This window comes from Miniopterus natalensis, chromosome 19 (assembly GCF_054644295.1).
Source record: "Miniopterus natalensis isolate mMinNat1 chromosome 19, mMinNat1.hap1, whole genome shotgun sequence".
In the NCBI taxonomy this organism is placed as follows: domain Eukaryota; kingdom Metazoa; phylum Chordata; class Mammalia; order Chiroptera; family Miniopteridae; genus Miniopterus; species Miniopterus natalensis.
In genome coordinates, this window is record NC_142099.1 from 75,926 (window position 1) to 90,881 (window position 14,956).

Here is a 14,956-nt window from a genome sequence, read left to right on the forward strand (position 1 = left end):
GGCTAGCGTTAGGGAATCTTTTTAGGCTGTAAAGGGCAATATGATCAAGTGTTTTCCCAGAAAAAGCAATTCAAAACTCAAATAAAAGGGGGGGGGGGATATCTGCATGGTATGTAATAAAGGGATAACATTTATTATTGGCAAGTTATTAGGACCAGTAAGAAAAGATCAGCAACCAAGTAGGAAAATGGGCAAGGGTTATAATGTGGGTAGTACCCATATACATGAAAAAGAATTACAAAAGACATATATCTGTAGGAAAAGATGCTCACGTTTACTCTTAAAGAAACAAAAACAAAAATGAAATGCCATTTTCACCTATCAGATTGGCAAATATCAAAAGGTTTAGAACTGCATTATTGGTAAGTGTGTAAACTGGTGGGTCTTATTTGGAAGGCAATGTTGCAGTATCTATTACAATTTAAAAGCACACAGCTGAAATGTGATGGTCTTAGCCTTTCCTGACCACCCTATCAAAAAATGTCCCCTATTACTGTCTCTAGCCTCCTACTTTCTTCATAGAATAATACAATTTATACTTATTCATCTGTTAACTTTTAAAAGTCTGTGTCCCCTAGTAAATATAAAATTCTATAATGGCAGGAATCAAGCCTCAGATGTCCCTTGGTTTATCCCCAATACCTACCATAGTTCCTAAACACATAGAAAATATCTAATAAATATCTTCCTTTTAATCCAATAATTGCACTTCTATGTGGCCATTCTTAGATACCCAAAGGATTCTTTTTGACCCAATACTTATATTTCTAGATGAATATACTACAGATAATACACTTACAACACAAAGATTTCCCTATACTAGTATGTAATCATATAATATTGAAAACATCCAATAAAATATGGTCCTTCTATACAATAGAATACTATAAAGTCATTACAAAGAACGAGGTACATTTATATACGTTAATACCAAACATCCCCAACATGCATTGTTGAGTGAAAAAAGCGAGGTGTAGATCCATGTGTATAGTGTGGTATGGTTTGTTTCTAACAGTGGAAATATACATATGTAACAAGGTGTCTTTCACAGTGTTCCCCAACCATCTTTGGGGAAAATCTGAAGCTAGTGTGGTCCAGTGCCAATTAAGTCACACTCTGGGATAAAGGTGCCCTTCCACATAGCTCTTCCTTGTCCGATTCTAGAACAACACCCCTTCACCTTCAGCTCTATGGGGCTTACCAGGGTCTTGAGCCTCACAAAGTTGGTTATCCAAACAAAAGCTCAGGGGTCAGGTAAATGTCACTGGATGACAACAATGACCTTATCATAGACTGTAAGTGAAGCTCATTTTAAAGTCTTCTCCAGCACTGGTGCTAGCAAGCCTCCCAAAGCTGTCTTATCCATGCCGTTTTTCCTTTTCATCTGGGCTCCTTTTAATGAGCTCTACCAACTGCCTCCTCCTTTACACCTTCTCTTTTCTTTCTCTTCCTAGTCTAGGTGGCACCTAATCTACTCTTTGGAAGACTGAAGCACTCTGGACCTTCATCTTTTCTCTTTCATATCTACTTTTATGGATAAAGCCTATGCCCCCTTCAATCATGTATCTGGCTTCTAAAAGTCGAAGTCAACCTTTTCTTCAAGAAAATTTTAGCATTCAGCACAGGTACTCTGTTTTTAAAAAAATCACTCAAAACTGTAGTGGGCATTTCTTGGTTGCCAATCCCCCATTTCTAGTATTACCCTGATTTTTATTCAGGTATCTGTTTGTTCCCCATGTAGCCCATAAGCTGACCAACCCTACAGCTCCAAGAGTAGGCCATTCTATTTCCCTGGCAGCAATGTCTTTTTATGATGGGCATGTGACCTAATCTAATTGGGCTGAATCTCAGGGTCGTTTGCAATGCAACACAAAAATGTTCTTTCTCTCTTTAGAGGTGGACCAGGAAATATATAACCTAACTCAGGGCTCTGGCAGACCTTATTTGAGAGAAACCAACCTGAAAAGGAAAATGACCCATAAAGAATAAAGAAGCCAAAGTCCTATTAAAGCCATGCAGGAAACACATCCTCCTGCTGCACATCTATTATATGAGTGAGTACATCTATTTTTTTAAAACTCAGTCTGTTAAATGCAATCAGGCTGCAACAATATGCTTACATGTACAAAGAACTCATGGACAGATATAGAGAACACAAAGAGGTTTCTTTGGGGAGAAGGATCAGGAACTTGATTCACATTTTACTGACTCTCCTGTAGTGTTTGAATATATATGTATATATTTTTAATCCTCACCCAAGGATATATTTTCCATTGCTTTTCAGAGTGGAAGGGAGAAAGGTCGGTATGAGAGACACACATTGGTTGCGTCGGGCACGCACCCCAAACTGGGGCTGGGAATCTAGCCTGCAACCAGAGTACGTGCCCTTGGCTGAAATTGAACCCAGGATACTTCAGTCCGTGGGCCACTCTAGCCACAGAGCCAAACCAGCTAGGGTGTGTTTGAATATTTTAAAAGCTATGTGCATGTATTACTTTTTAAGTTAAAAATAAAAAGAAATTGCTAAAGAGATCTCAAAAAACAGCTTTTTCTTGAAGGACTTACTAACATAGTAGGTACAGTAGCACTGTAAAGCCTTTTAATACTATTTGGTCATGTAAAATTGTTACTCAAAGTCCTGTAGAACAAATGTCCCTATTTGTCATCTTTCCCTTTTGTCTTTCTGTACACCATCTCTCGGAAACTGGCCAGAATGTTATTCTCTCTCTTCCGTCTCTCTTCTTGGTTAAAGGAGGCAAGGGCTCTTTTCTCATCCGCACTATAGATCTGGTTCTCTTTACGCAGTCGTACAGCCTCCATTCTGCGATGCCTGCTACCACTCATAACATAACCCGAGCATTCAAATGAAGCAATCTCTTCACTTGTCAGCCCAATTTCACCTCTTCGTGGGATACGCTTCCCAGCTTTTACATACTCAGCCATAGCTGCACCTTCACCTGGGAGCAGAGCATGGCCATAGTTCAAAGGTTTCTCATCTTGAGAGGTGAGTATTACAGGTGCTTCTGGACCTATGAGATCCATGGTATCTGCAATCTTTGAGTGCTCAATGCAGGTATCTTCTGGCAACGCTCCTCCTGAACCCTTATAGCTGGAGTCAGCAGGCTCTTTTTTAATCTTCTTTTTTTTGTTTTTCTCCCCTCTGTGTTTCTTTTTCTTCTTTCTGTTCTTGGCTTTTTTGGCTCTCTTTTCCCCATCATCAGAACTAGAATTCGTGTCAGAGTCTGAATCACTGTCACTACCATCATCATACTTCCTATGTTTTCTTTTGGACTTTTTCTTTCTTTTTTTTTTGCTTTTTGAACGACTGATCTTCTTTCCCCCTTTTTCTTCGGAGCTGGAATCTGAACTGCTGGTGCGCTGAGTTTTTACCTCTTCGTTTTCAAAAGGGGTGTGTTCATCAGAATCCGGCTCAGGGTACTTTGGAGACAGCCCCCACACCTCGGGGGCTCCCAACTCCCCGATCCTCTCCCTCTCCTTCAGCCTCCTCTGCCGACAGCTCTCCTCCTTCCCCACCGCGTCGTCGTCGGCCCACCGCCGGTCGCCGGTGTACTGGTGGTGATGGCGGTGCCCGCCGCGGGAGGTGGGAGAGGACAAGCCGTCGCGGAGCCCGGGGGGCGGCTCTCGAGACCCGGAGCCGCTGCGGCGGGAAGGAGCGCCGGCCGACCACCCCCACGGAGGCTTGAGGCCCTCGCGGCCGCGAGAGCGGGAACGGCTGCTCCTCGATGAGCTGCGTCGCCGTCTCCGGGAGCCCGGAGTGTCCTCGGAGGAGCGGGACCTGGACACCGGCGCCATGGGCCGCGCTGCGCCCTCAGAGGAGACCTACGGGTCAACGCCCCACCGTCACCACCCGGAACATGGCGGCCGACTCCCGCTCGCGCAGGCGCGCCAGCCCCAGTCCCGCGCGGCTTCCGCTTCCGGCTAGTTGCTGGGCGAAGCCCCGACCGGCGCGGGGGCTGCGAAGCCCAGGGTCGAGGCAGTTGGAGGTTTTTGTCCCGAGCGCGTAAAGGGCACGGCCACGCCTGTGCTTGGGGCTTACATTCCCCAGCCGGGGCCCGTGGGAACATGAAACGAGGACTTTGCACCGCGGAATCCCGCTGCTGTCCCAACACCCCCTCTCCTGTATTTGCCTTTTCCCTCTCGAGAGCCTGCCCTTCGCTCCTCCCACTCTCACTTCCGTCCGCCGCGTCCTACCCCTTCCCCAGGGTCCCTACCTCCCAGCTCCTCTTCTTTGTCCCAGAGAGGGGCGCCTGTCCGCCATCTTCATGGCGGAAGATACGTTTATTAAAGATGCCCAACCCCAATAGCTCCTACCGAAAGCAAGAACCAGAACTTCTTTTGGAATTAAAGTTTGAGCTCAGCCTCTTTGCCAAGTGCGGGCCAGGGTCATGATTTCTGTTCTTCAATTCACAGTCTTTTCTACCCAGAAACAAGGAAGCATCCAACTCAGTCTTGTGGATGTCTCCCTATGTAGTTACTTTTTTCAGAAACATTGTGGTTTTAGAACCACTTTCCCCACACACTTTGTTCACTCTGAACTGACAAACGTTTCATACAAGATCACTTCCCCCGGCCTTAAAATGCACACAGCGATTACCGTCCTCTTGCTTCTCGTTAGTTAACTTTATCTGCTGGGTTAGTTGACAGAAAGGGAAAGTGATGGAAAAACTAAGTCAGAAGCTAGGGATGTTTTTTTTTTCCACTTAAAACTTTATCAAACTTGCATTCCATGGGGTGGAAAGGGGACTTACTGATATCTCAGTCCAGCAAAATAACTGCAGCCACTTCTGGCTTAAAATCTAGTGCCATCAGGCGCAAAGGGCTCTCAGGACTTCCTTCCGTTTGGGGCTGGCCTCGCTTACAGCCCGGCGCCGCTCCAGGCACTTGACGCAGAAGCGGCTCACCTACTGCCCCGCGGTGTTGCTCAGAGGGTGGAGCGTCCGCGGCGCACTGAAGGGTCGCAGGTTCAATTCCCTGTTAAGGGCACTTACCTGGGGTAGATCCCAACCAGGACAACCAACCAGGCACCTCGATGTCTCTTTCCCCCTCCCTCCCTTCCACTTTCTCTAAAAATGAATGGAAAAATATCTTTGAGTAAGGATTAACAAAACAAAAACTCACCTAATGCTCACGTCTTTATATACTATTACAACTCCCATTTATTATAGATTAAGAACGTCAGGCAGAAAGAGGTTAAGTACTTTACCAAGGTCACCCAGCCAGAACGCGTTAAAACCAGGTGACGCGGCTGGAGAGCCTGCGGGTCTAGGCTCAGGGCTAGACTGGGCGAGGTCCGGGGAAGGCCGGACCGCAAGGGGCGGCCCTGGGAGCCAGGGGCAGGGCGTTCCCGGCGGAGGCCTGTAAGTCGGCTGCCTGCGAGGAGCCCTGGAAAGTGGCTGGGGGGGGGGGGGGGGGCGGGCTACGGTTACTTCTGCGGGACAAATCTCAGCGGCTTTGCCCCTACAGTGCTTTACGGCGGAGTGAAGGTGAGGGCTGGAGTCGGGGGAGTGCTTTCTTTCAAGCAGTTTGGCCTTGAAGGGAGGAAAGAGAAAGGCAGCCGGGAAGGACGAGGGGCGGCCGCTACTCTCGGCGATGTTGGGCAGGGAGAGGCCGGCGCCCCGCGCGGAGCTCCGAGGGCTCCGAGGGCTCCGAGGGCTCCGAGGGCTCCGAGGGCTCCGAGGGCTCCGAGGGCGCGGCCTCTGTGGGCGACGCTGCCACCCCTCAGTCTAGCCGGCCTCGGGCCTGCGGACCCCGCGCGGCCCTGACAGCGTTTCTCAGGGTGCAGAGCCGCCGCTCCTTCCCCCGCCTGCCGCCTCCCCGGGGTGGAGGTCGGGACCCGGTAGCTAAGGGGTTAATTCGGGAAAAGCCACCGAGAGGCGCTTCCTAGAGAGCCAGGGGAGGCGAGTCCCGCTTAGGCTGCGCGGCCTCGGGATTCGCTTGGGGCGCCCAGGGCGAGGCCGCGAGGCGCGGCTGCCCCGAGAAGCCTGTGCACCTGCGCCCAGGGGTGTCCTTGCTGCTGGACTGGCTGACGCGACCTCCCCTCCAGGAATCTTCTGCGGAAACAGCTCCAGCTGCAGGGAGGCCCGAGTGCGGCCCGGGTCCAGGATGGCGGGAGAGTCCGGGGAGAGCGCGGCCCTGGACGCCCCGTCCGCCGAGGACCGGGCTGGGATCTTGGCGGTGAAGGTGGAGGACGACGAGGCCCCGGGGCCGGAGCGCTCCCGCCAGCGCTTCCGCGGGTTCCGCTACCCCGAGGCCCGGGGGCCCCGCCGGGCGCTGAGCCGGCTCCGCGAGCTCTGCCGGCTGTGGCTGCGGCCCGAGACGCACAGCAAGGAGCAGATGCTGGAGCTGCTGGTGCTGGAGCAGTTCCTGAGCATCCTGCCCGCGGGGCTGCAGGCCCGGGTGCGGGAGCTGCACCCGCAGAGCGGGGAGGAGGCCGTGGTGCTGTTGGAGTATCTGCAGAGGCCGCTGGAGGAGCCCGCGCCGCAGGTAGAGAGCAGGTTCGGTGTCTCAGAGCCTGGCCTGTTTCCTCCTGAAACCTCACGAGCCGAGGTGGGGCATTTCCTTTAGGACCCAGAGTTCACAGTCTCTCTGTGGACCAGGAACCTCCTTGGCAGTAGGTGAAGTCCCTGGACCCCTTCTCATAATAATATTCTTAAAATAAAAGTATAAAGGATTACAAAAAAGCTCGATTATATTGAAATACAGTTAGCAGGGCATGAAACAAATTTGTGACAAAGTTATAGATGCGCTTTTAAAAATTAATGCGCTAAATAATAACTGGTCATTTCAAAGGGTTACAAGCATGAGTTACTTTGACACTGTTTACCTGGTTGTAACATGATGTGAAGACGAGCAATTTCTATAGCAGACAGGTTCCCAGGTGTGCTTATTCCACTTGGCTTGAAGCCAATGCTAAATCTCTTTTAGAGACTAATAAAAATAAAAGTATATTTTTTTCCTATTTGTACTCATGGAATATTTGGGAGGGAGTGCCCCCTAGCGCTGTAACAGTGAAAAATCATTTCAAGTCACTCATCTTCAGGCTCTACATTCTTTTTTTAAAAAATGTCTTTATTGATTTCAGAGAGAGGAAGGAAGAGGGGGAGAGAGAGAAACATAATGAGAGAGAATCTTTGATGGGCTGCCTCCTGCATGCCCCCTACTGGGGATGGAGCCAGCAACCCAGGCATGTGCCCTGACTGGGAATCAAACCGAGATCTCCTGGATCCTAGGTAGATGCTCAACTGCTGAGCCACACCGGCCAGGCAGGCTCTTGATTCTTGACAGAGGATGTGGGGAATTCTGAGCTGCACCTGAGAAAGTAACTTGGAAACTAACAACTATAAATGTCTGGAGGGAAGCCTGCATTCCCCGGGGACACACCATGTGCAGGGGCCTGTGTAAGGTGATTTCACGTACTGTGACCTTATTTACTGCTCCCCGACACCCTGTAAGCTGGAAATTAATACCCTCATTTTTCCGAGAAGAAAAGATATCAGTATTCTCTGTGAACTTAGCCCCAATTCCCAAAGAGTGTTAAAGGAGTTAATATTCTTAACGCTCTTGGAAACGTCAGATGCATAGAAAGTGCTATAGAAGTGTTTGATGAATAAGTGAAAATAAATGATAAATTCTAGGTTCCAGGTGGTGACCAGAGCATGGCAGTGTTGACACCATCCCACAGGTCACATAGTCACCAATTCCAGCCGATGAAGACTCTGCTCAAGCATGAACCCATGGGATCCCAGGCCTTACCAGACAGAGGTGAGGACTGTCTTATGTAGTAGGCAGTGTTGCTAGTACTGGGGGTAGAGCCATCACTGAGGTAGAGTCCGTACTGCAAGGGAGCTTACATTCTAGTGGTGAAGATAGCAAGAAAACACATTAATAACACAATTTCAGAAAATGAACAGAACCTGTAAAGGCAGTTAGAATATCCCATAGACTATAGGGTTGTTGCAAATCAAAGAATATAAATTTTCTAAAACCAATGTCTGTTATTAAAGTAGCATGACACTCACTCCATAGGACATGGCTGTGTGTTCTGAGGTGTTTCTCATGTGCCCTGGTCATGTGTTTCAGTTTCCAAGACACAGCCCTGGGACATGGCACCCCACACACAGTCATCATTTCTTAACAGAGGTTCTAGTGCAAACCAACTGCCTTGTGCCCTTTTAAAGTATGCCTCCTACAGGAAAACCTGCCTTCTTTTCACTTTTCTCTCTCTTGAATCAGCAAGTTCTCTACAACCAGATGTTTACTTCTGCCTTTCTGGGACCAGCCTGTCTTGCTCTTCATAGTTTTTCAAAACCAAGCAGAAAGCCCCAAAAGAGCTACTAAAAACATAACTAAAGTCTCATTTTTCTCCCCTTCCCTAGCAAAGTTCAGAGGATCTGCAGATGAAAAACTTTTCATTATTTTGCTTTCATTGTCATTCCTACCAAGCATCCATCAATTTTCTGTATCTACAGAACACACCAGATCTCTGTGGGTCTAGGACTGGAGCTGGGAGGGATCAAGGATTTTGGAAAGGAGCACACGGCATAAACTCCTTGGCGGGAATGTACTAACCAGTGTTTGAACTTGGACTCCACAGGTAGGGAGGCCGACTGTGAGGGTAGATCTCATCCAGAGCTCTCCTCAGCTCTGCAGGTTCCTGGGCTTGCCCTGGGAGGGGACCTCACAGAAGACGCAGTGGTGGCTGCCAGGCACACCCCAGAATCCCAGGTGAGCTGGAGCCGCTCCTGCCCCAGCCCAGCTCCCAGCCCTGCTGAGGGGCTCCTGGTTACATCCCTTCTCCTCACACGTCCTACCCCCCCGCCCAGGCCCATATGGGGTTTGAGTTTTCTCATCTATCCCAAGGTTGCTTACTGTTGTCTGCCTTTATTTTGGTGCCACTTAAAAGAGGATTTTCCTGGTTTACTCCTAGCTTGGGGGGCTGTGTGTGCTACCCCAATCTTCCTAACCCCATCTGTTTGGTCAGCTGCTTCCTCAGTGGGATTTTCTTGTTCAACGAGAGCAGTTCAGCCAATGCAAACTGAAGATCTTGTCATGATGATTTAGTTTTGTCTTCTAAAGTGTCATAAATTGTGCTGTTAGTGAGCAGTATAAAGTCATGGCCTCTGCTCTCTAGGAACTTAAACTTGAAGGCACAGATAAGGTGTGTCCTCACGTAGAAAGGTTAATAGTAGACTTGGAACAATCTTTACTTGCACTGGGTTTTAATCTCTTACCCAGTCTTTCCTGACCTATTTGACCTCAGACCTAGATTTCATTGTATTTAAAAAGCATTGATATAAGTGAGCCCCCACCCCCCCTTTGCTGGAGCACACCCCAAAGCGTTTGAAAGGTCTGGATCGGGTTTCACTGCTTTCACTGCATTTGCCCTTGTTTCCCGAAACTTTTCACTTTCTGGACTGTTTAGGATTAAGTAAAGGACTTCTCCTAATGTGTGTAATATTTCCTTCTTTAGTGGTTATTTTGTTGACACCCATGTGATGAGAGTGAGGATTAGGCTGGTAAAAGGGTGCCCACTTGCCTTTTTCCACAGGCCCCTCTAGGGGGATGTGCATTCTCTGCATGTGCCCACCCCTGAAACTGATCTTGGGGAGTGGAGCTAGGTGGGGTTACCTGTTGTTTCAGGGGTTGCTGAAAATGGAAGATGTGGCTCTGCCTGTGTCCCCTGGACGTTCAGAGGTGGAGTCACCTCAGGTGAAGGTGTGTGGAGATGAAAGGCAGGACGACGGTGGCGCTCTGACCTCCCTGGGTAAGACTGATGGGCACCGATTTCTCCTAAGGTTTCCTGGCTTCCTTTTGTGCATTAGAACCTCCAGGCTGTTGGAGCCATGTGTTTGGATTCGGAATCACTGTTTCTAAATCCTGTTACTGACCAGCTCCTTAACCCTTCTGGCTTTGCGTTCTCTTAGGTTAAGTGGGATGAAGCAGACAGGTCAGGTCTGGCTCAGAGCAGATGATCAGTCAGTGTTGAGTCCCTTCTTGTGGCTAGACCTGAGATGGTAGGAGAGCTGAGGGGTCTCTTCAGGAAACAGGCCATGGGACCAGTGTGTGACAGCTGGGAGCCACTTAGAGACCGACGATGGAGCCTGATCTCAGAGATGCGGGTGCAGAGGCTCACAGATGGCCTGGCTTGTCCGAGTTCACATAGCTCATGGTTGGCACAGTGGGGGCTCCGACTCAGATCCCCCAGTGCCGAAGTCAGTTCTGTGTGGGGACCTTGCCTCTGCCTGGGATGAGAGTGGAGGTGACTGTGCTTTTCTGAGGTCCTTTCTCTGATTTGTATGGAACGCTCCGAAGTCCTTTCACCTGCCTTTCTTACGCTTGCCATCTGCCCAGCCCTTTATTATACAGTTCTAGGGGCAAGGCCCTGCCTGTCGATCTCTAGAACTCGGAGCCTCTGCGTGTAGACTCAGCGCAGTCCTCGCCCCTTCCCTGCATGCTCACAGTCTGGCCCCTTCTTCTGATGCATCCATTTCCTTTCCCAAGTCTCCTCACTCCCCAGCACGCCTGTTCTCCCTCATTCTTATACTTAAGCCCCATCCATGGTGTAGATAGACCTCTGTCATTCTTGCCTCCTTGGGACTCAACAGAGCTCTCCTCCACGCCGCAGGGTGTAACAGACAGTTGTTGGCCCTTTGTTCTTTCAGGTGGTGAAATACAGACCAAGATCCAAGAGTTGCCTCTAGCTGAGGAGCACCTGGAACAGGAGCCTGGGCAGATACCGTGCCACCTGGGTGAAGCCATTGCCAAGATAGCTACATGTGCAGGGGCCAGTGAACTGGAGGGCAGATTACAAAGAAAGCAGAAGACCACCGCTGGGAGGAGGCGGCACATTTGCCATGAATGTGGAAAGAGCTTTGCTCAGAGCTCAGGCCTGACTAAGCACAGGAGAATCCATACTGGGGAGAAGCCCTATGAGTGTGAAGACTGCGGCAAGTCCTTCATCGGGAGTTCGGCCCTTGTTATTCACGAGAGAGTCCACACTGGGGAGAAGCCCTATGCCTGTGAAGAATGTAGCAAGGTCTTCAGTCACAGCTCAAACCTTATCAAACACCAGAGAACACACACTGGGGAGAGGCCCTATGAGTGTGATGACTGTGGGAAGACCTTTAGCCAGAGCTGCAGCCTCCTTGAACATCACAGAATCCACACTGGGGAGAAGCCGTACCGGTGCAGCGTGTGTGGCAAAGCCTTTAGGCGGAATTCACATCTCCTGAGACATCAGAGGGTCCATAGAGATAGAAGTGTTCAGGATGCTGAGCATGGAGAGACTTGGGAGAGTCACGGGAAGAGAGAGAGCCAGGAGGGGGATGTTGAGGCTCCCGTGTCTTATAAATGTAATGAGTGTGAGAGAAGTTTCACTAGGAACAGAAGCCTTATTGAACACCAGAAAATCCACACGGGTGAGAAACCCTATGAGTGTGATGCATGTGGAAAGGGCTTCACCCGAACTTCATACCTTGTTCAACATCAGAGAAGCCACGTTGTGAAGAAAATTCTGTCCCGGTGACCCATGGCTTAGGTGCCAAAGTTGGTGCTCCTTCCTCGTTGAATTGAAGCCACCCTGGAGCCCTTGCTGACCACAGAGATTATGGGCTGGGGCTTCATTTGCCACAGGTTATCAGGTGGTGTCAGAGATCTGCCACACTCTAGAAGATGACTGGAAAAACACTTGTTTGAAAAGAGGCTCTGGATTGTTGTCTGGAAGAGGTAGGACCTGAGACGGTTTCTTCCGACCTGTTGAACTTCAGGGGCTTCCAGACTGGCTCCTCCCCCTGAGCCACCACTTTATGACATTCCTGGGTCTGTGGCTCTAATTGAGGGCTGCTGCTCTAGTCATTCGGCCCATATTTAATCCTTCACCAGTGGGTTGGATCACTGACGTGCCCCCACGGTGCTTTGTTAGCACATAGGTGCTACGTGTGAAATGACTTTGTCTGAAACTCTGGAGTTTCTAACTAAGGCCATCAGTGTTTGTGTCTGATTCTCTGATGTTCTAGACTCAGAGGTTGATGTAGTGTATCTGTTGCCAAATACATAGGCTTGTCAGAGTTGGGGCGGAGCTTTCATTAAAAATGCCTTAAACAGCTCTGACTGGTTTGGCTCAGTGGTTAGAATGTAGGCCTGAGGACTGAAGGGTCCTGGATTTAATTCTAGTGAAAGGCATATATCTCAGTTGCAGGCTCAGTCCCTGGCCTTGGCGGGGTGCATGCAGAAGGCAACGAATTGATGTGGTGTCTCTCACATCAATGTTTTTCTCTTTCTCCCTTACACTCTCTGAAAAGCAATGGAAAAAATATCCACAGGTGAGGGGGAAAAAAAAAAGAATGCCTTAAACAATGTCATTAAGACATTGAGACTGCTCCATCCATACAGCTCCATTCTTTAGTCAGTGTCAATTACATTAGTTCACCTTAATTTTAACAGTTAGGGGGAAACTGTTCACATTCAGGTAAATATGAATTTATCAAGTCAGATCAAAATGACTATGAATCTGACAAAATGTCTATGATGCTCAATAACTTCTTCTCAGCTTTTACTTATCTTGGGCATAACCAAGTGTCAAGACACCATCTGCATCCCTCCCAATTTAGAGCCTACGGTGCACCAAGGCATATGTCAGCTGAGTTTAATCTTCCTCCAGGTCAGAGGAGTCACACCAAATATTTATAACCAGTATCATTCCTGTTTTCAAAACTGCCCATGGTTGGGGATGAGATGATGGGGACAGAGGCAGCCAATGAGGACAGACCTGAGTGTGGGCAGGAGAGACACACACAGAGAACCCTGTCTGACCAGAGTGATCCCACCGTGTCCAGTGTCAACATGTGAAGTCAAGACTATGCTGTGAGTTATCCATAGTAAAAATTTTGTGATATCTTGTTTTCACCCAAATCACCTTCTGTGAGTTCTTCCTCAGTGCCTGAGTGCATATCACCTGGTTCCAGCTGCACCAGGCTGTGCCAAGAATGGATTCAGTTTCGGACGAAACCCTGACCATGTTCTGTTCACTTACCGTCCTGGATTTCTGCTCTGAAGGAGCACAGGTTAACTAGAGACTCTCTAAACCACAGGGCTCTCCCTCTACCAGTCCTACAGCCTGTGCCCTCAGTGTCCCCACTGCAGTCCAACACAAACCTTTAGCTCTCACAACCCTATAGACTTTCTTCACTTAATCATTTCTAGCCTTTTAAAATTTCCTTTTAAATTAACCTTATTTTTGTTACCTCCACAAATTAGTTATTTCCTTTTCTCTTTTCTGTTTTTCCTAAATATTTGCTAATGGCCTTGATCTTAAACACTGTTCATTTTTCTTTGGTGTTTGTTTCTTGTATCATGTGAAGAGATATATGTGAAAGCCTTTTATAAACCAGAAAGGATTATACATGTATAACTTATTGAGATTAACAAAGGACCACTGTGTCTCCTTTTACTCTTTCAGCTCCTTCCAAGCACAAAACACTTCTCTGTAGAGAAGGGGAAAATCGTAGAACAATACTTTTGAGTACAGCTTTCCTGACAATGAAGGGATAAACTGTGCGCATATACACGCACACTTGAGCTCAGGCGTTCAGTTCAATCAAGTTGCTAAGACGTGCATGTAAGTGAGCAGTGCCTGGATATCTTGAGTGGTAAACAAGGCTATGAAGTTAAGAGGAGGGAAAGGTAACTTCCAGCTGAGCTGTTGTTATTCCGTGGACGGGTGACATGTTAGTAGAAAAGACTAAAGGAGTTTCTCAAATTTAGTAAATAAGACAGGTTTGAGAGGTAGGTATATTGTAGAACCCTTCAGTGCCAGAGCAAGGACTTTAAATTTTATTCAGTAAGCACCCTGGCATTTTCTGCTAAGAATAGTCAGCATTGTGTGATTTCAGAAAAATGTATTAATTTGCTGCTAGTCTTTTAGATGTGCCACTTGTGTGTAAAACAAAGGTGTGTTTATTTTTATTTTACTTTGTTAATCCTCACCTGAGGATATTTTTTTTCCATTGACTATGGGAGGGTGGGGGAGACAGACACACATCGATTGGCTGCCTTCTGCAGGTACCCTGACAGGGGCCAGAGATTGAACCTGCACCCAGATATGTGCCCTTGACTGGGAATCAAACCGGACACCCTTCAGTGCTCAGGCTGACACTCTAAATACTGAGCCACACCTGCTAGGGCAGGTGTGTTAATTAATAAGTGAGTTATAAAATGTGTTTAATTCTAGCCTATTTAAAAGGACAGCAAAAAAAATATTTTCAGATGAGATTAGACCCAGTAAAACAAGCTGCTTAGTTGAGATATAAGCAGTCACTTTTCATGCTTTCGAAAACTGTTTCTAGGAACTTAAGTGAAAAAAATAGCAGGAGTGACAACTTAGCTCACAGGGTTGTGAGGATCTGCTTATACAAATAAGAGCTGTGTAAATAACCTGAAAATGTTGATACTGGTAGAGGAATGGATATTACTTTATTAGCCAAAAACTCTATATATTAGAGTGACAATTGTTTAATAATAATAAAGACTACCTTTAAAGTGTCCTGTGTCTGACAATGTTGATCTTATCTTGTAATGATACCTCAAATCATGTGTTGTTCTGTCTCAATTATTCATGAGAACTTTATCCACTAAGTAAACTCAATTTACCTACTTGTTTCTAAACACCCTTTTTTGTCTTGTTTTTACTCATAATAGTCAAACTATCTGAAGAATTCAACTGAGGAAACTTTTCAGTCCACTTTGTAAATGCAGAACCTATTTCATACATTTCAAATGGAGTTGCTACTACAGAAATGTTGCTAGATGACTACTTTCCTGGGAACTTTTGTTGACACTGTACTCACATTTCTCCCTTTGTTTCTGGTCTTAGCAATTCCTCTGTATGGATGTCAATGTAAGACCTTGGGATGTGAACATAGCAACAATTCCTGGTTTC

The 14,956-nt window shown here is 47.7% G+C and overlaps 2 protein-coding genes across 3 annotated transcripts; one reads left to right on the plus strand and one right to left on the minus strand.

Moving 5' to 3' along the window:
* Positions 1–277: 277 nt before the first annotated feature.
* Positions 278–3,813, minus strand: NKAPL (NFKB activating protein like). Its single transcript, XM_016220267.2, has one exon. The coding sequence runs from the start codon at positions 3,811–3,813 to the stop codon at positions 2,656–2,658; it is 1,158 nt and encodes a 385-aa protein (XP_016075753.2). The 3' UTR covers positions 278–2,655.
* Positions 3,814–5,788: 1,975 nt separating this feature from the next.
* LOC107542821 (zinc finger protein with KRAB and SCAN domains 4-like) lies at positions 5,789–14,682 on the plus strand. Of its 2 annotated transcripts, none has more exons than XM_087827683.1 (5): positions 5,789–6,504; positions 7,656–7,782; positions 8,663–8,745; positions 9,661–9,784; positions 10,683–14,682. In XM_087827683.1, the coding sequence occupies exons 1-5, from the start codon at positions 6,124–6,126 to the stop codon at positions 11,543–11,545; spliced, it is 1,578 nt and encodes a 525-aa protein (XP_087683809.1). In that variant the 5' UTR covers positions 5,789–6,123; the 3' UTR covers positions 11,546–14,682. The 2 variants fall into 2 exon arrangements, with proteins under 2 accessions (XP_087683809.1, XP_087683808.1); XM_087827682.1 differs by having other exon boundaries at positions 5,791–6,504; positions 8,615–8,745.
* The last annotated feature ends 274 nt before the right edge of the window (positions 14,683–14,956 follow it).